The 18,854-nt window shown below is 48.2% G+C and overlaps 1 protein-coding gene across 1 annotated transcript in view; it reads left to right on the top strand.

The window, feature by feature from the left end:
* The first annotated feature begins 3,505 nt into the window (after nt 1-3,505).
* Nucleotides 3,506-18,854, top strand: part of LOC109313019 (oxysterol-binding protein 2-like) — a 62,849-nt gene continuing 47,500 nt past the window's right edge. The window contains exons 1-5 of the mRNA XM_019539411.1: nt 3,506-3,541; nt 3,650-3,848; nt 12,013-12,130; nt 15,008-15,074; nt 15,776-15,943. Of these exons, the coding sequence (XP_019394956.1) occupies nt 3,506-3,541; nt 3,650-3,848; nt 12,013-12,130; nt 15,008-15,074; nt 15,776-15,943 (588 nt within the window). The remainder of the gene's footprint in view (nt 3,542-3,649; nt 3,849-12,012; nt 12,131-15,007; nt 15,075-15,775; nt 15,944-18,854) is intronic.

The raw sequence follows: 18,854 nt of genomic DNA, 5'->3' as shown, positions 1-18,854 counted from the left end.
TGGTTGGGAGGTCTGTAGTAGACCCCCACCATTAAGTCTCTTTCCCCTCGACTGCCTTGTATTCTAACCCAAAGCACTTCAGAGTGCCCCTCCTCTGACTCTGTGCTACCTGGTGAGGATGTGTATTCCTCCTTAATGTAGAATGCCACACCCCTGCCTTTCCTCCCTGTCCTGTCCCTCCTGTACAGCCTATAGCCCTGGATATTCATCACCCAGTCATGCGTTGAGTCCCACCACATTTCAGTGAACCCATGTTGGTTGGTGTCTATGTCCGGGTTGGTGTCAGCTTGCAGGAGGGTAAGTTCTTCCTGCTTGTTTCCCATACTATTAGCGTTTGTGTAGAGGCATTTGAGGCCTCCTGTGGATGTATGCACTGGCCCCCTAATCTTAGCATTGCCCTGGCCCCTGTTGCTTACCTGGGTATATGTTTCGCTCATCGGTCTAGGCTGGGCTTTATTTGCGAGTGCTGCTTGGTTTAGCGGTCCAAGGCTTCCTCCTCCCTCATCTTCCCCTTCCCCCGACGAGCCTAGTTTAAAGCCCACCGGAGGAGATCTGCCAACCTACAAGAAAACACACGCTTACCTTTAGGGGAAAGATGGAGCCCATCCCACCCGAGCATGTCTCTCGTCATGATGTGTGGGCCGTTGTCAAGGAAGCCAAAGCCTGCCTCAAAACACCATTCCCGAAGCTGCCAGTTGGTCTCTGCGATGCATGTCTCATGTCCATTTTGATTGGACACTCAAGAGTTTCAAGTGGTCTTCACTGCAAGGGTCCCCACAAATTTTGCTGATGGTTAAAACTCATTTTTTTTATTAAAACAGGCGAACTGTTTTTCCTGTTTGTGTGTGTCTCACACAGCAAGAGGAAAGAGAAAAACTGAGGCCCAATTGAATATGCACGCACATGCTTAGTTTTGAACATGAGAAGAATCTCAAAGGCAGCAATGAAACTGGCTAGATACAAAGTCTTGTAAAATACAGAAACTGAAAATAAAGCTATTTAGTCTTTAGTCTTTCATTTATTTAGTCTTTAGTCTTCATCTTCACTATTCATTTTGGCAACAGAAGAGCAACATTTTTAAGTGTTCCTTTAAGAGTGACAGGGGTGTAGGTTGTAGCCATGTTGGTCTAAGGACATAGGCAGACAAGGTTCTTTGGGTGAATCTGATGTCTTTTAGTAGATCAACTTAAATAGTTGGAAAAATGTTTTAGCAAGCTTTCAGGTGTAAAAACCCTTGATCAGGCTTAAGAAGTCTGCAGTTGGTGTGTGCTCTTAGAGTGAGTGATTTGAACCTGGAAATAAACCCTTTGCCTGTGTAGAACTGACTTTCCAACACACCTTGCAGAGGGGGAACAGCTTGCCTGTGATTGCAGCTTCTGGGGGTTGATAGGTTTCTGTTGGTCCTTCTTCTCTTCAGTGGTGGTGGTGCTGTTTGCAGGAATCTTATGCTAGTGAGAGGTATCATGCTGAGAGGCCTGGGAATTTCTCTTTATCTACAGAACAGGCGGGGCAGGGGCAGCAACCATGTAGCCTACTTCATAGCACCCTGTTCTTTCCACCTTAATTGAGAAGAGATACAGTTACCATGGTTCATTCTGACTTGAGTCTATCAGCAAAGGAGTTAGTGTGGACACCTCTCTACTAGAAACTGGCCAGAGACCAATCAACGGATATTAGATGGACCTTTCAACTAGTGGGAATGACCTCAGGTCACTACCAGCTTGGATTGGATTTGAAAGTCTCAGCATATGATTACCAGTCCTATAGCCATTCAGTGTCCTCATTCATACTTTACTGTGATCAACTGGACTGCTGTGAAGATCTAGAATAATTTACCATAACATATTATTTAATCTGCAATGGGCTGACACAGTAAGACACTAATACCATTAAGACGACTGCTAGTAGCATCTGTCTGCAGCCTTAGTTTCTTAAGACCTAATATTTATACTGTCACATTCCTGGTGGGATAGGACAGAAAGAGTGCATGTACAGCAAGACCTAGATTAGTGGCTGAATCCTACTGACCTGTGTGACCTATGTACTTGTGTGCAAGGAAATGGCTACAGAGACAGGGTAGATGTCAGCATGTCTGGCACATTCCAGTCTCCCAAGACTCTGGAGTTGAATTAAGGGGTAACTTGCTAGTGTTTGCACACACAACGGGCGTGTCTACACGTGCCCACACAGCACCATTGTTACTGTGCTGTCATCTAGTACTTCCTTTTGGAAGTAGTAAATGATGGTGAAGTAACAGCATGTACTGCACCATCCGTGCAGCACATAGTTATATTAAGCCGCTACATCTCTGTAGTGACACGCTATACTGAGGGAGTGCTTCGCTATGGCGATGTAGCTGCAATGTCACAGTTTTTGCCCCTTGACAGTATGTCACCATAGCATCATGCGTAGATGTTCCCAATGAATAGTACTTGTAGGCCACAGATGCAGCCCCTTTCTGATCATCTGGGCACCAAAAGGCTTTGGGGACAGCTGTGTGCAAGAGGCAAAGGAACAGCACTACTAGCAGCGTAACTCCTCTCTCTGCCTCAGGAGAAGAGACTTCAAAGCTTTCAGAATCTGTTGTCTGTTGTCTCTAATTGTCACCCAAGGGACAGGATTCCTGTCTGGACTCTGTTTCAGCAGAGGTTGGGGAGGAGGCATTTCCTTTATCTTTACTCAGGGAGAAACAAAGGTTCACTCCCTTCTTGCAGCTTGTTTGCTTTTTGTGATTCTGGATTCTTGTCCTGTTTCCAAAGGGCTGTTTTGTCTCTGCCCTCCCCCCCCCAAATACTGTGCTGTTTGGAACAGGTGATGGTGTTTTCTTAGAACAGGCCTGATATAGGATGATGATGCAGCAGCAGAGCAGCATAGAGGTGCATTGGTAGAGCTGCATCTCTGGGATAGGGGAGTTTAGGACTGAAATTGCAGGGAGGGTTGTAGATCAGGACTGAAGAACTGTGTGTATGAGGCCAGAGATGGAAACTGCCAGTTAAAAACGGGTGTGTGTCAGAGCCCAGGACTGGAAGAGCAGACGGCCTGAGGATGGGGATTGAAAGTTTTACTGTCTTAGCCCTCTACATTTGTCCATTTTTAAAACAATGTGCAAACTCTAAAGGTGAAAACAGAATTTAGACAGCTCGGTGCAATCTAGAATCTGTCCCATACTGTATCCCCAATCCTGTGATTGTAAAAGGAGTACATCCTTGTTGTCACTCAAACCTAAGGGCAAGATGACAGGATATTATAAAAGTAGCTAGTGGACCTAAGTTTCCTTGCATGCCTAATAGGTAAAGTAGAATTTGGCCCTGTGTTTCCTATACCTGTGGTATGAACAACTAGCTTAAAAAATATCCACGTGGTGAATGCTGTAGTGATTTATGTTTTTTGGAAAGGCACGTGAGGTTTCTTGGTGGGGAAGCTATTTTATCACTACTAGGAGGACCAATTCTGCAGCATTGAATAGAGTACGTTTTTAAAATCATACTGAAAGAACTTTCTCAAGATGGAGTGGTTGGAGAAGGATGGGCAGTTCCAAGATGTAGTGTGTATCCATCTTGGCTCCTGGGACAAATTGATTGGGTCTTGCACTGGTAATTGCCAGGTCCTGGCCCCATGGGAGCCTGATATATATTTCTTGTTTCCCCAGGCTTGTCGTGATTTTCTGGAGTTAGCAGAGACCCACAGTCGAAAATGGCAGCGGACCCTACAGTATGAACGAGAGCAGAGGATCCGCCTAGAGGAAACGATTGAGCAGTTAGCCAAACAGCATAACAGCTTGGAACGAGCCTGCCGAGGAGCCCCTGGCCTATCCTCAAGCACCACAGGAATCACCAACACTACCAAGGGTGAGCAGCCTTCTTCCCAGGGCTGCCAAAGGGCTGGGATATTAATGAGGGGAACATGGGCTCAGCAGTCAGCAGTGAGCCGAAGAATCAGTGGAGGAGGAAAGCCATGAGCAGAAGTCAGCAGCAACACAAGGAGAGGAAGAAGGGGGAAGAAAGGCACAAGTGACATCTTGTAGGGCAACAGATAGATAATACCTGAATATTCTTGCCAAAGGTGGTTGTAGACGTAGCTAGTATAACAGGTTAAAAAGATATTGGACAGATTTGTGGAGGACAAGACCATTGCAAGCTGTTAAACAGAACAGTCAGGGATGCATTCTCTGGTGTCTCTGAATCAATGATGGTTGATGCCAGTGAGGGTATGGCAGGTGATGGATCACTCAAGACATGCCTCTTTTATATAATCTCCCTCTACAGCAGTGGTGCTCAGCCTTCAGCTAATGCACCAAATCTGGCCCACGGGTCTTCCTATAAGTCCAGAAATTTGGTGAAAGCATTAACTGCCATTCCCCTGATGCCAGATTTCTAGGTCCATGGGTGTCAAGCCAGCATGTGTGGCCAGATCACATTCATAGAGTGACCCCATGCATCAGTCCGTGCTGGATCAAGCCCATGGATCAGCCCCATGTAACTCGTGTAGCCTGTGGGTCTGGATAGGTTGAGTACTACTGCTCTAAGCATCTCCTACTTCCACTGATGGAGACATGATGCTGAGCTAGATGGACCATTGATTTGACCAAACTTGGCACTATTTATGTTCTTATGGTCCTAACAGCAGAGATGGGATGGGTAGGCAAGATACTACTCAAGCTTACGAACCTTTTCTTAGATGAAAGTTTGTTGAAGGGACACAGGGCAGATGTGGTCTTTGAGGAGACCTCTTCCAAGGTGTTAACTTCCCAAGAGAATCCAGATCTTTCTATGGTTGTCTTTATTGGACAGAATAATCTTAGTGGACCACTGCATCCTGGTTCTGGGCAGTTTGAATCTATGCATCCCAAAACTGGATCAATGAAATGAGTTTATAGCCCCATATCATTGTGCTCCTGCAGGTTTGGAAATACTTGAATAAGCTTAGCTGCAAGATACAGGAGTATTTATGCTTGTTAAATAGTAGACTGCTCACTTAGGCCTATTTGGTGGTCACAGCCATGGGCCTAAGCCACTATGTAACTCGTGGCTGCCAGTGGTGGGTGGCAGTGGAACTAAGGTCACCAACTAAATGCTTGTGACAACGAATGAGAAAACAGGATGTGCTCGTGGGGTCACAGGGACAAAACAACTGCATCCTGGGAGGACACCAAGCAGCCTACTCTGGCCAGTGCCCACCAACTCTCAGAAGCGGCCAGAGAGCTGGTGGCTACTGCCCAGCAGTACTCTGCCTGGATGTGGGAATGGAGGAGACCCATGAAAACGGCCCCACAGTCCCCAGGGACCCTCCTAACCAGAGCCTCCTTTCTGGTCAGCCAGATGGCCAGCCTGGTCAGGGCCAGGAGAAGGTTAACCAGGAGGTCCCGGGCCTTGGTGGGGCCATGGATGCGGAGTGCATAAATAAACCGGTGCAGGGAAAAGTGCAGACAGAACCTCAGAAGGAGGAGGTGCAGGGGCTGCAAACAGGCACGCTCCAGGACTAGGTGCACCAGGGTCTGTCTCTGCCCACAGAATGGACACATGTTGGGGGCTGTCTTAAAGTGCACCAGGTATATGCCTGTCACGACAGCTCCGTGAAGGAGCCACCAGCCTAAGTCCCTGGTGGCGCAGGAGATCAAGGTGGAGTACAGGGGTCCGTTGACATCGCCCTTGCTGAGGGTGTCCTGCCACTGCTCACTTTGGAGAACTTCACGTGCCTTTACACCATGAATGTATCTATGACATTCATTGACTAGTGTCTAATCTCTTTGCTGATCACAAGAATTACTGGAGAATAAAACCTAGCTGCAATTGCTGTTCTTGCCGAATCATCTTGGGTGGAATTCAGTTTCCCCTTGTGCACCTAAATGGCAGTTTTCTAACTGCTCAAGTGGCATTTTTGGCACATGCTACAGTTTCATTTCCCCCCCGCCCCTCAGTTGACACATAACCATGGATAGAATTGCAGCCTGTTACAAAAAAGCCACTTATGCAGCTAAAACCTTCCATTTAGTCACTCAAAGGGAAGTGGAATTCAGTTCCTCCTTCTCAAGAAGGACTTTGTGGCTGGACTAGCTGAAGGCATTCATTATAATATTTCCTAATATAGTGATTTTCAATTGGAGTGTGAAAACAGTCTAGGGTTCTGCAAGATCCTTTGAAGGGTGCTGCAGCACCAGACCCCTTCATGAGGGGGTAAGCACGGGGTCCTCTGTATGCCTCCACCTGGCACCTATCTCGGTGTCCTGGCACCACTCCGTGCAGCCCCTCCCACCAGCATGGGAGGAATGGGCAGAAGCACGTTTCCGTTATAGCTCATTCCCCTGTTCCTCCCGTGCTCCTGGAGCCGATGGGAGGGGCCATAGGGAATGGTCCCACAAGACGGGGATGGGTGCAGGATGTGCAGTGTGTGGAGGAGCCATTGCTTATCTCTTCACACAGGGGATGGGGAGGGGGGTGTTACAGAGAACGGTGGTTTCAGAGGAGCAGCCGCAGCTGCAGGAGCAGGCTCACTGCTCAGGTGCCTGGGGGCAGGGAAGGGGTAAATGGTGGAAAGAGTGGAGCACAGCAGGATTCTGCCCCAGCTGTCTTCACTTGGCACCAGCCTTTGCAGCAGTGACCAGTTGTACCCTTCTACCGCCTGCTGAGATATCTGCCTCCTTCAGGGGTCTAACGCATAGCGCTGCACCTAGGAAGAAGGAATCACCAGTGCACTTACAGGCTGGGGGATGATTCTCTCAGCAGCACTGTAGCAGAAAGGGATCTCAGAGTCATAGTTGACTCCAGGATGAACATGAGTGGTCAATGTGACGAAATGATCAGCAAAGCTAACCGCACTTTATCATGCATTAGCAGGTGCATCAGAAACAGATCTAGGGAGGCGATACTTCCCCGCTATGTGGCACTGGTGAGGCTGCAGCTGGAGTACTGTATCCAGTTTTGGGCACTGCACTTCAGGAGGGATGTAGATAACCTTGAGAGGGTCCAGAGGAGGGCCACTCATATGGTATGGGGCCTGCAGATAAGGCCCTATGAGGAGAGATTGAGGGACCTGAATCTCTTCAGCCTCCGCAACAGAAAGCTGAGAGGTGATGTTGTGGCTGTCTGCAAATTCATTGGGGTGGACAGCAAAGAATAGGAGATGCTCTGTTTACCAGAGCACCCTTTGGAGTAACTAGAAATAAGAGTCACAGACTGACAGAGAGCAGATTCAGGTTAGACATCAGAAAGAGCTTCTTTATGGTAAGGGTTGCCAGAATCTGGGCTTCCAAGGGAGGTGGTGCTCTCCCCTACCTTGGGGGTCTACAAGAGGAGACTGGACATGCACCTGGCTGGGGTCATATGACACCAGCGCTCTTTCCTGCCCAGAGCAGGGGGTTGGACTTGATCTGCTGAGGTCCCTTCCGACCCTAGGATCTATGAACCATCCCCAAGCTTCCCAATCTGTCCTGCCCAGCAACACCTACCAGCTCCAAGCATTGTGCCCCAAGCCTGCCATTCTCTGGGGGGTGCCATGCTCACTGCTGCCCATGTGGCTACCCTGTGAGAGTCTTTTAAGGGTACCACATTGTAAGAAAATTAGTCTTTAAATTGTGTGTCACTAAATTCTGAAAAATTACAGAAAGGTGCCTTCAGTCTGAAAAGGTTGAGATGGTGCCCTAATAGCTGTAACCCGTAAAGGGAGCTTTATCTGATTTCTTAAGAAGTTATATAATCTAAATCCAGCAGTCACCATGTCCTTGTATGTGATTGGTACAGGGCTGGAGCATTTCCCTTGTGCTGCACCCTGAGCAGGGACCAGGGTTGCTCTATGTGAGGGGGTGGATAGATTTATCCTTGCAAATAAACGCACTAAATCCTACCTGGGCCATTGCCAGGACTCTGCAGTTGAAAGCAATCTTACCCTCTGATGTTTGAGAGCCTTCTTCCTGCAGGACACAGTTATTTTCTTGATGCTATCTGGCCAACCTCAAACCTGTTTTGGGAATGGGGTGTATGTGTGAATGCATTGGCTTCACTAATGCCTTCTAATCCCAGGATATTTTGGCCTCTGTGGGGATGGCTTATTTTCCTTTGCAGAGCTGGGATATGAACCCAGACATCCTGAGGCTGTCATCTACTCTAAATACTGTACCATAATCCCTCCTAAAACTAGGCACCTGACCTAAAAATCCATCCTGCTAGTTCCTTGCTTTGGCACCTAGATTATTCTTCCTCCCAGACCTGAGAAATAGATCAGCAGTTCTAACTTCCAAATCTCTTCCAAGTCACTTGATCCATATTTCTAATGTTACATATTTCTTCCAATTCACTTCCGCCAAGCCCTGGGAATTGAACGCAAAATTCTTGACTCTGTGGTTCCCTTGCTCTATCACTAAAACACTCTTCTTGGAGTGTAGGATAGTATACAAGACTGGTTTTACCCTGGAGCATCAAAAACTGAAGGGTCAGTGGTGGAGGGGAGCGGCGATTCCTATCCTGAGTGCTTCCCGGAGAGTCATCTCAGGAGACCAGCTAGGCTCTGGGGGCTCTGAATTTGACAGCCAAATGAAAATGGCCCTGAGGCAGTCTGGAATAGATTTAGAAGGTGTGGTTTATGTGCCCCTCTGTGGGGGAATTTAGGCCCCTAAATTCCCGGCGATAGCTTTCTTTGGGGATAGCCTCCATTGCTAAATGGTATCTGACAGCCCTTCCTTCTGGCTCGACAAGTCTGACATATCAGACTTTTCTGCTGAAGCTGCCTGATATCTAGCCACTAATTGGAAATCTTCGTCTGGCAGAGGGCTATGGTGAGCTCCTGTGGGAGTATTTAATTGCAGCAGAGGCTTCTAAGGCTACACAAACAAGTCTGTGGTGGCAGAGCTGGGAGGGAAGAGACGAAGCAATTTACGCTATGCAGGAATCCCACATGGCACGTGGCACTACCAGGTGCTGAAGGAAGATGCAGAGCTTTTCCCCCCGTGGTTTCACAACGTGGGTAGGCAAAATGACGCCAGACATGACACTTCATGACCCTGCTTCTGAAGTTTGCAGTGACATTGTGAAAGTGGCAGAGAAGCCCGAGAAATCTGACACTGTTTTGAGGCAGGTGTTTATGCTTCATGTCTAATGAGGAACAAAAAGCCAAGTGCTTTCCTCCTGGGTGGTTCAGCTGATCTGCTCTGGCAGCTGCTCTGTCCAGGGGCAGACCCAGGATTTGTCAAAGGAGGTACAGAAGTAGCTACCCACACTGCAGGAGTGACTGTTCCCCTTTTCCCAGCATCCTCCCCCACACCCCACCGGTAGGGGAAACTGCCTTTCAGGAGCCTCTGAGGATTATTTTTAGTTCCCAAAGCAGGTAAGCATCCCTGCCTTTGCCTTTGTGCTCAGAGGCACATCCCCTCTCCTCCAGTTCTGTGCTCTCCCCCTCCAATCACTGCTACTTTCCCCAGTGTCCCAAGGGTTGTGGAAGCTTCAGAGCTGCTCCTACCTGCTCCATCTGGGCTCTGCAGGAGCCGGGCTTAGCTGGGAACAGTGGTGGCAGCAGCAATAGGGAGGGTTTCCCAACACTGCCCAGTCCCCCCAGCAGCGGGGGGGTGCTGTCACTGTCATAGGTAAGCCCAGCTGGAGCGGGCTTGAGCAGCTCTGAAGATTCCTGCCTGCTCCAGCCCCCCCAAGTAGGGAAAACAGCCACAGGAGGTGGGGGGATGAAGGAATGGGGGAGGGAATGTGCCTCTGAGTATGGAGTGGAAGGGGGGAATTTCATGTGCTTTGGAGACTTAAAAATCCCTGAGAGGATCAGAGCAGCAGAGGCTCCAGCAGCATGGACTAAAGGAAGATAGTCCAAAAGGAAGATAGAGCTACACCACTGCACGCCCTCTGAATGTTTCCTCCAGTTACATCCAGGCCTGGCATGAACGAGCCCCTGGCGGTTGGGGGGGCATGGTAGCGGCGGGAGTGTGGTAGCGGTAAGCAGGAGCTCCCACAGATGCCGCTGGCACTGTCAGCAGCAGGGGAGTGGGGTAGCAAGCACCGACCAAGGGTTGGTGACCACCCGCAGACACTGCCGGCAGTGGCAGCCAGCAGGGATCACTGACCACCCATAGATGCTCCTGACGGCAGGAGGGAGAGTGGAGTGGTGAGTGGTGACCACCCACAGGCACCTTTTTGTAGGAGGTGCACCTCCATGCTCAGGGGATATATGTGTACTCGCATGCACCCACTACGCATCGACCCTGATGCCTGGCACAGATCCTCTGTGTCCTATACCAGGCTAAGATGCATGCAAGTTCATAGCCACGCTGTGGGTTATGTCAACATGTCTGCAGCAGTAAATGGGAATATGATTCAAGACCAAACACTGGGTCTTTCTGAGTTTGGAGTTTGTCTATGTGATGCATTCAACAACACTTTGTGGTTGGTACTTTGCCCTGGACCTGAGAGTTAAGGTTGGCTAATGCTTTGCTCCTGACTTCAGTGGCTTATAACTTTATCAAATTTCAGGGCTAGGGACAGAAATTGCACAAAAGCTAGTATAAGGGATTGGAAACCAGTTAAAAAATGTAGCACAACAGAAGTTCGGTGCACATAAGCTGATTTCAAAATGGCCAAACCCAGTCTAAGATAAACCTACATGGATGTAATATCAGACTTAATTGCTTCAGGTTAAATTGGTTTGTTGAACTTCTGCCCCAGATCTCCTCCAGATTCAAATGAACTCCTAGTCCCTTAGCATCCCAGGATGCTTTGCACCTCCCCTGCCAAGCCCCCCTCACAGATTGGGCAGTCTAGCCTTGGCCCAAACTGTTTGCTCCAGCAGAGCAGGAAGGCATGGTTTAGTGGCCCCTGGCTTCTGGCCTGGACCACTGCAGGCATGTGGCTGTATTTCCAGAATCAAAAGTGAATATCTGTTTACATGTTTATTGGTTCAGTCTGCACAGTTCAGACTAACCTGCAAAGACTGAATCAATTCAACCTCAGACTTTTTGACCGTCTGTACTTAGCCCAGTTTTTTGGGCTGAAAACTTGCATGTCAGGTCTTTGTGTTACAGTTCCATGTAGAAGTCAGGTTGGAATGAGCAGCCTGTTACTCAGACAAGAGCCGATAAAGAGGGAGGGGCAGCATTACCAAGGGCCTTGGAAGTGATCACAAGACTTGGACATAATGTCAGTGAGTCAGTGGCGGGTGGGGGGGTGGTGGTCACAAGGGTGGTAAAATAGCCAGGGGGTTTGACTAAGATAGTGAATCTAGTTGCTTCTTTATATGGACTAGCACGAGGGTGCTGGGGAACTGATATGGGGAGGTTGCAGTGGTCAGTGCAGAAGATGATTGGGCCAGGACAACAGAGTTTTGGCATCTGAATAGATAAGGAATTGCCTCGTAAAAGGAACAAGCAGCAATAAGATCTGGATTTTCTGTGCAGTCAGTTTTCCCTGTTAGTTCACATCTTCCAAGCAGCAACAGCATAGAAGTGTTTTTTAAACTAAGAATGTAGTTGTGAAACCATAAAACAAGCAGGGGCAACAGCCAAATAAAAGTTAAGCTCTCTTTGTTAGGGTTGACTAAATTTCCAATCAGCATGTGTCCATTTTTAACTTCAAGCTGTATCTGAGATTTGATTGGACATACAAGCCAGATGGTACCACATTTCTGTATTATTTCTGTATTATTTGATCTGATGGCATTTTTGAGGCACCCTTCACTGTGTAGCTAAGCATTCTATTCTGTGATTGTGCAAGAGCATAAGTCTTTCAACCAGATTTCTGGTGCACATACTTGTGTTTAAAAGGTCAGAATCTGCCCACCCCCACCAGCACTCCTTTACGAAGTTGCAGGGGGAGGGGTGGGAAAGGGGTGGAAAGATAGAGACAGATGGGGCAGCTCAGGGAGCTAGAGAGCCACATCTACAAGGGATCTCTTAGGTGAAGAAGTGTGGACTCTGGATCATGAATCCATTGGGCACTTGTTTTGTAAGCACTTGTTTATGTTCTGCTTAATAAATTGTAATGGCGAAGCGGCACAGAACTGAATGAGCTGTTTTTTTTGTGCCAATAGGGAGTGTGCAACCTTCAAAAGGGGAGGCCAGTGATGAAGATGAGGAGACAGAGTATTTTGATGCCATGGAGGATGCACCAGCTTTTATCACAGTAACTGCAGACCCCAAACATCACAGGTAAGAAACCACCAACCCGAAGAGGCCAGTTGTCATGCACAGTCTGGCAAAATTCATGATGTGAATTGAAAGAATAGTGGCAAGGTTTCTCATGACTCGATGACAGCCTCCTCTTTGGACCTGTTAATTATGTTTCCCCCGTTGATAGGCAGATTGGCTGCCATTCAGCTAGGCAACATATTTGTGCAAGAGCATCCCAGAGCCAGCGAGGCCAGGCGAACAATGATAAGCATGTTCTAAACACTAGTGCTAGTGAAGACGCTTTGAGCTAGGAGCCCTCTATCCTCAACACAGGTGTGGTACAGGTGAGAGCAAGGCATGCTGCTCTCATGCAAGCACCTATATGCCTCTACTCTAAATGGGAAGAGGAATGCTGTCCCTGGGACCCCTTCAGAGACAGCAGAACTTGTTCACATCAGTTGTAATGGTGGTCTTTGCAATAGGAGCACCCACTTACTAGCAACTGGGCTGAGACCTACCTTCCCATTGAGTGTGGACAAAAGCAACTGCTGGGTTGCAACAACTTTAAATCACAATTAATGCAGGATGGATGTGAAATAATGACTGAGATGAAAGGCTGCCTGCCGTATTGGGAGTAACCCAAACTTGTTCAGGCCCAAAGGGAGTCTGAATAGGAAGAACCGAATCAGAGGTTCCAGATGTGGATTCATATAACTACTTAGTGCAAGTCTGTAGTACAGTAGCTGTGGGGGACAGTGGCTGAAGTAGATACCACACCTGCTAGAGTTCTGGAGAAAGCTGGTGTTTGGCCAAGATAGCAACATCGGCGCCATTCCAAGTCTGGCTGGTGTTCCTGCTGGCATTGCCATTAGAGTTCCTGGGCTGGACTTCACTTCCTAGCTTTTTGGGTGTGTCATTTGTAGTTGTGTACAGTGCGCATAGCACACAATGTCTGCAGGAGTCATTCTCGGGCCAGGCACAGGCTGGTTCTCTGACTGCCATGTCCCTTTCTGGGGTCTGTGCAACCATCTGCCGCAGAATGTCACATTTCCTGTCCCATAGGGAAGCATTTATTATGCTGTACTTTTCCCCACTTTAACTAGCACAGAGAACCTGGAAGTAATGTAATTAGAAATAAAAGTCAGAAGTAGATGGCCCAGAGAGGTTCATTTAAAGCAGTTATTGCAAAACCTCTGCAGAGAAAATTTTGATCAAAGTAGACCTAAGTTCCACTGGGCAGGAACTGAGGGCTGCCGAGAATGTGATGTTGTTTCATTATAGTGTCATGGCTTGCTCCCTCTGCTGGGCTGAGCCATAGGAAGGAATGGGATTTCTTTGCAACTGACTGATTATACATGGTGCAGAATGTGCCCATGGCAAATTGAATCCCTACAGCTCAAGGTAATTCAAGGGCAGGAATTAGAATGGTGTTGGGCCCCAGTCTTGGCATTCCTGTTCTGAATCCCTACAAGCAGAGAATCGCTATGTCCCCTGCATTCTTTCCTCTCCCTTGCTTGGTGTACTTTGGGATTGGAGGATGCCACCATAGTTGGGATGTCAGCATCAGAAAACTTGCCATGAGGAATCCTTCCAGCTCACATGTAATGTCAGTGAATATGTGGAGCCTCTCCCAGCAGTCACGTTTCTCCAAGGTTGGGGTAAGGACGTTTATGATGACACAGGAAGGCAGGGATTGCTCAGAATCTCTGAAATTCAAGCCATTTATCCGACTGAGTTGGTCTAATAAAAGATAGCACATCTGCTCAAAAACCTTGCCTGCCTAAGCCATTTATCCAGCCATTCAGCACTCAGACTTGAAAATTCTACTAGGTGACTGGCTGATAGTCTCACTGAGAGTCAGTAGCAGTCATGGATCACAGAATCAACATAGAGATGGAAGGGATCTCCAGAGCTCACCTAGTTCAGCCCCCTGCTTATGGCAGGATCGTCCATATCCAAAACATCCCCATACATATCCTTATCTCATGTATTCCTAAAACTACACACATCAACCCTACTGCACCGCTTTAAGGGATATTGCCCGAGGACATCAAAAGCACTCTGGCTTGTCACAGGTAAAATAGGGGCACAAGGATTCTCAGTGTCCCACCACAGCAAGGATTATTAAAGTACACTCAAGATGGCCCAGTGGATTCTGAAGACCTGGATTCCATTTTCTGTTCTCTTACAGACTCCCTGTATGGTCCTGGGCAAGTCACTCAGTCCCTCTGAACCTCATCTCCACTGTGAAACTGAGATAATAGCTAAGCCTTACTGCACCAGGAGTTTGGGAGGATAAATGCATTAAAGGGTTATGGAGCTCAGATGCTGTGGTTTGGGGCAGGGCATAGAAATATGTTAAAATGATCCAGGAGCAAGAACTTGGTTGTTCTTGCTTTAACCACTGGACCATCCTTCTTACCTGGAAACCACTTTGTGGGGAGCTTGAAGATGGCCTGGTAGTTTCCTGGGGGTCTGTTTCTCTGTTTACATGACAGCAAGATTATCACAGAGTTGAACCTAAGTTGTTTTGCATTGGTGATGAGATGAGGCAAAAAGCATTACTGATCTGAAAGTCAGGATCTTCAGTGGCATAACAAAATGTCTGAGATTTAAAGGAGAAATAATTTTAAAAAAATCATAAAACATTGATTTCAGTAGCCCGTTTGCACTCCCTGATGTGCACGCTCATGCCTGAGCATAGTCTTTTTATAGCAAGAATAAAAAGAAGTGAGAACTGTCCATGTATTTGCATACCAAGCCCTGCCCACTGCAGCACCTATTATAATAACCTCAAGCTGCCCTTGCAGCAAGCAGAAGATGCCTGTGGGTAAGACAGGTCTTAGCACAGACAGAGCAACAATTCCTGTTCCATTCTCTGCCTTTTGTCACCTATAGCCTTTGTGTTCCCTGCAGACGTTCTGGCAGTAACCTGAGCGGGGCCAGCGAAGGCCACCCTGAGGATTGGACCCTGGAGGACAATGTGAGTGTGTCAGTCTCGGATGGGTAGATGGCCGTGGTGTAATGAAATGGGGGGTGTGGTGAAGGGGCCAGGGATAGACAACACAATTGTGAGAAGAGAAGGCAGCTTCCTTATCATGTTCTCTCCCAGGCCATCAGGATAGAAGGAAATTGTAGGTGTTGAATCTGACAAAGGGAGATGACCAGGAGGCATGTACATGTGAAGGGAGAATGAGGTGGATTGTCCCCTCAACAGCTCCCTTCGTTCACAGTCAGATGCAGTTCTAGTCATACCCAAACATCCTGATGTACTTCTTCCAAAAGCATGGCTCTGTCTGGGGTTATAGGTGGCTGGGTAAGGCTACCCTGGCATTACAGCCTACCTGTGTCTTTTACTTCCTAAATTAGTTGAGCACTTCTCTAGCTGAAGGCCTGAGAGCCTTGGGAAAGGCAGCTGAGGGCAGTGCATACCCTAAGCAACTGAATCATGGCACTGGCCAGTGTTACTGTTGGGCAGATTTCTGCCCGTTCCAATAGAGAAAGCTTTGATAAGCAAAGGTACCGTGAAATGTTCTGTGCTAACCTTCGTCCGTCCCATTAGGGAAGGGGGCAGGTCACAAGAGGGGATAGCCCTGCAAGCTAGCCTTTACCTACATCCTGCTTTCCACTGTTTGTCACTCTGGCTTTTAGATGTGAAGGTAATTATTTTGCTGCTTCTCCCAGGTGTTTGAGAGCTCAAATCAATCTGGCTACAATGAATCAACTTGCAAAGATCTCCTACCTAAGAAGAGGAGACGGACTCGTGTCCCAGACAAACCCAACTACAGCCTTAATCTGTGGAGCATAATGAAAAACTGCATTGGCAAAGAACTTTCCAAGATCCCTATGCCTGTACGTGAGTCCTCTCTGCCTGACAGTGCTGCTCACTGGTAGGAGGGTTCGCCCGCCAATTTAAATACTTCATATAGGCTCTTTACATGCAGGTATATGGGTTTAAGCCATTGAACTGTAAATTGAAGGTGTGCAGTACCTTCTAGAACCAGATCCCAAATGTGAAGATGTGAGGCAGTCCTGTACTGCAGAAGTCACTTTTAGTACCTACAGCCTCACAGCACTGTCAGCTGATATTTAAGCTTTTCAAACAAAGCATTTCCAGGTCAACAAGACCTTTTCATTTTATGTGGTTCAAACATAGTTCCTAATGGACTCTGGTTGATACCATCCAAGCAACCTGGTGCCGTGCAAATGTGTATGGAGCCCTGTTCTACAGAGCTCAAACTTTAAAGAAATTGAGGAGAAAAAACTCTGTGGGAACCTGGAAATTTTTTTAAAAGAAAGATGAGTTCTGCTTTGCTCAGTTGTAGGGATGGCATGTGGCTGGTAGTGGCAGAGGGGGTGGAGGGATGGTGGAGGGACCTGAATGAGGGATGGTTGTGGGGTCTGCTTTAAAGGACAGAAGCATAAGAATCAGTGACATGAAAGTGAAGCAGAGAAAACGTGAGTGGAAAATGTCTCTTTCGTACCTTCCTCTCACTCTATGCCAGTTACTTTCTGCCGAAGGTCAGGTGTTTAATTATTGTATGTACTTGAATAATAGACAACTTCCCAATAATTCATAGATTCATAGATGTAGTGTCGGAAGGGACCTTGTAGATCTTCTAGTCCAACCCTTGCCCTGGGCAGGAGAGAAAACTGGGCTCAAATGAACTCAGCCAGGTAAACGTTGAGCCTCCTCTTAAAGACCCCCAGGGAAAGGGCCATCACCACTTCCCTTGGAAGTTGGTTCCAGATCCTAGCTGCCCTGACTGTGAAGTAGTTCCTTTGGATGTCTAGCCTAAACCTACTGTCTAGCAACTTATGGTCATTATTCCTTGTTACTCTGGGAGGCGCTTGGGGGAACAAGGTCTCTCCCAAACCCCGCTGGTCCCCCCCCACTAAGTTTATAGATGGCCATCAGGTCCCCCCTCAGCCTTCTCTTGCGAAGGCTGAACAGGTTCAGGTCCTGTAGCCTCTCTTCATAGGGTCTGCCCTGCTGTCCCTGGATCATGTGAGTGGCCCTCCTTTGGACCCTCTCCGTGCTGTCCACATCCTTCCTGAAGTGCGGTGCCCAGAACTGGATGCAGTACTCCTACTGCGGCCTGACCAATGCCGCAAAGAGGGGGAGGATCACCTCCCTGGACCTGCTTGAGATGCATCTGTGGATGCATGACAAGGTGCGGTCGGCCTTCCTGACCGTATTCTCGCATTGTCAGCCCATATTCATCTTGGAGTCAGTAATGACTCCAAGATCTCTTTCTGCCACCGTGCTTTCGAGAAGGGAGTTCCCCAGCCTATGGGTATCCTGCTGGTTCCTACTGCCCAAGTGCAGCACTCTGCACTAGTCAGTATCGAATCCCATCCTGTTTTCATTTGCCCACCCCTGTAACCTGTCCAGGTCCTGCTGTAATCTGTCCTTCCCTTCTGGCGTGCCCACCTCACCCCAGATCTTGGTGTTGTCTGCGAATTGAAACAGGCTCCTCTTCACCCTGTCGTCCAAGTCGCTAATAAAGAAATTGAACAGTGCAGGCCCAAGGACCGAGCCCTGGGAGACCCCACTGCCCACTTCCCTCCAGGTTGAAAATGACCCGTCCACCACCACTCTCTGAATACGACCCCTCAGCCAATTTGCTATCCATCTGATTGTGTAGGTGTCAATGCCACAGTCACCTAGTTTTTTAATGAGAATGGAGTGGGAGACAGTGTCAAAGGCTTTCCTGAAGTCCAGAAAGACTACATCCACCGCGACACCTGTATCCAGTGATTTTGTAACCTGATCGTAGAAGGCAATCAGGTTGGTCTGACAGGACCTGCCCCTAATGAAACCATGCTGGTTGCCCTTAAGCATCATCCCTGCTGCTGGCCCATCACAGATGTGCTCCTTGATAATCTTCTCAAAGAGCTTCCCCAGGATTGAAGTAAGACTAATGGGCCTATAGTTTCCCAAGTCCTCCCTCTTCCCTTTTTTAAAGATGGATACCATATTGGCCCTCTTCCAGCACCTGGCCAGAGCATCACAAGTGCTCATAAAGCTGTGCCAGGGGCCCCACAATAACCGCTGCCAATTCCCTCAACACCCTGGGGTGGAGAGCATCTGGACCTGCTGATTTGAACACATCCAGCCCCTCCAGAAGTTCTCTAACCCCATCCTCTCTAACCCTAGGCTTAGCGGAGTTTCTCTTGAGTCCTTCCTGAATCTCAGTAGGGGAGTCCTGGTCCCTGCACAAGAAAATAGAGGTGAAGAAATTGTTAAAGAGGTCTGCTTTTTCCTTTGGTGCAACCACCAGATTGCCAGGCATATCCTGCAGGGGCCCCACATTATCCGGGGCCTTCTTCATTCTCCCTGTGTATTTAAAAAAAGACTTTTTGTTGTCCTTGATGCTAGCCCTAGTTCCATATCTGCCTTAGCTTTCCTAACAGCCCTCCTACAGACCCGAGTGGTGGAGGAATACCCCTGTTTTGTGATAGCCCTTCCCTTCCACTGGGTGTACGCCTCCTTTTTGGCAATCAGGCATTCATGAATGCCCTTGGTGAGCCAGTGGGGGCTTTTGGGCACTCTTGCCCTCTTTGCTTCTTGTTGGGATTGTCACCCCTTGGGCTTTGAGTATCATCTCCTTAAGGAACGACCACTCATCTTGGGCACCTAGTTCTCCTACCCTGTCGAGGACCCTAGTGCCTCTCCCACTAATCTCCTCAGCTCATTGAAGTTGGCTCTCTTAAAGTCTAAGGCTACTGCCTTGCTGCAGGCCCTTGACACCCTGCGCTG

This window comes from Crocodylus porosus, unplaced genomic scaffold (assembly GCF_001723895.1).
Source record: "Crocodylus porosus isolate Cpor-Errol unplaced genomic scaffold, CroPor_comp1, whole genome shotgun sequence".
Classification (NCBI taxonomy): domain Eukaryota; kingdom Metazoa; phylum Chordata; order Crocodylia; family Crocodylidae; genus Crocodylus; species Crocodylus porosus.
This window is presented reverse-complemented; position numbering and strand designations above follow the sequence as displayed.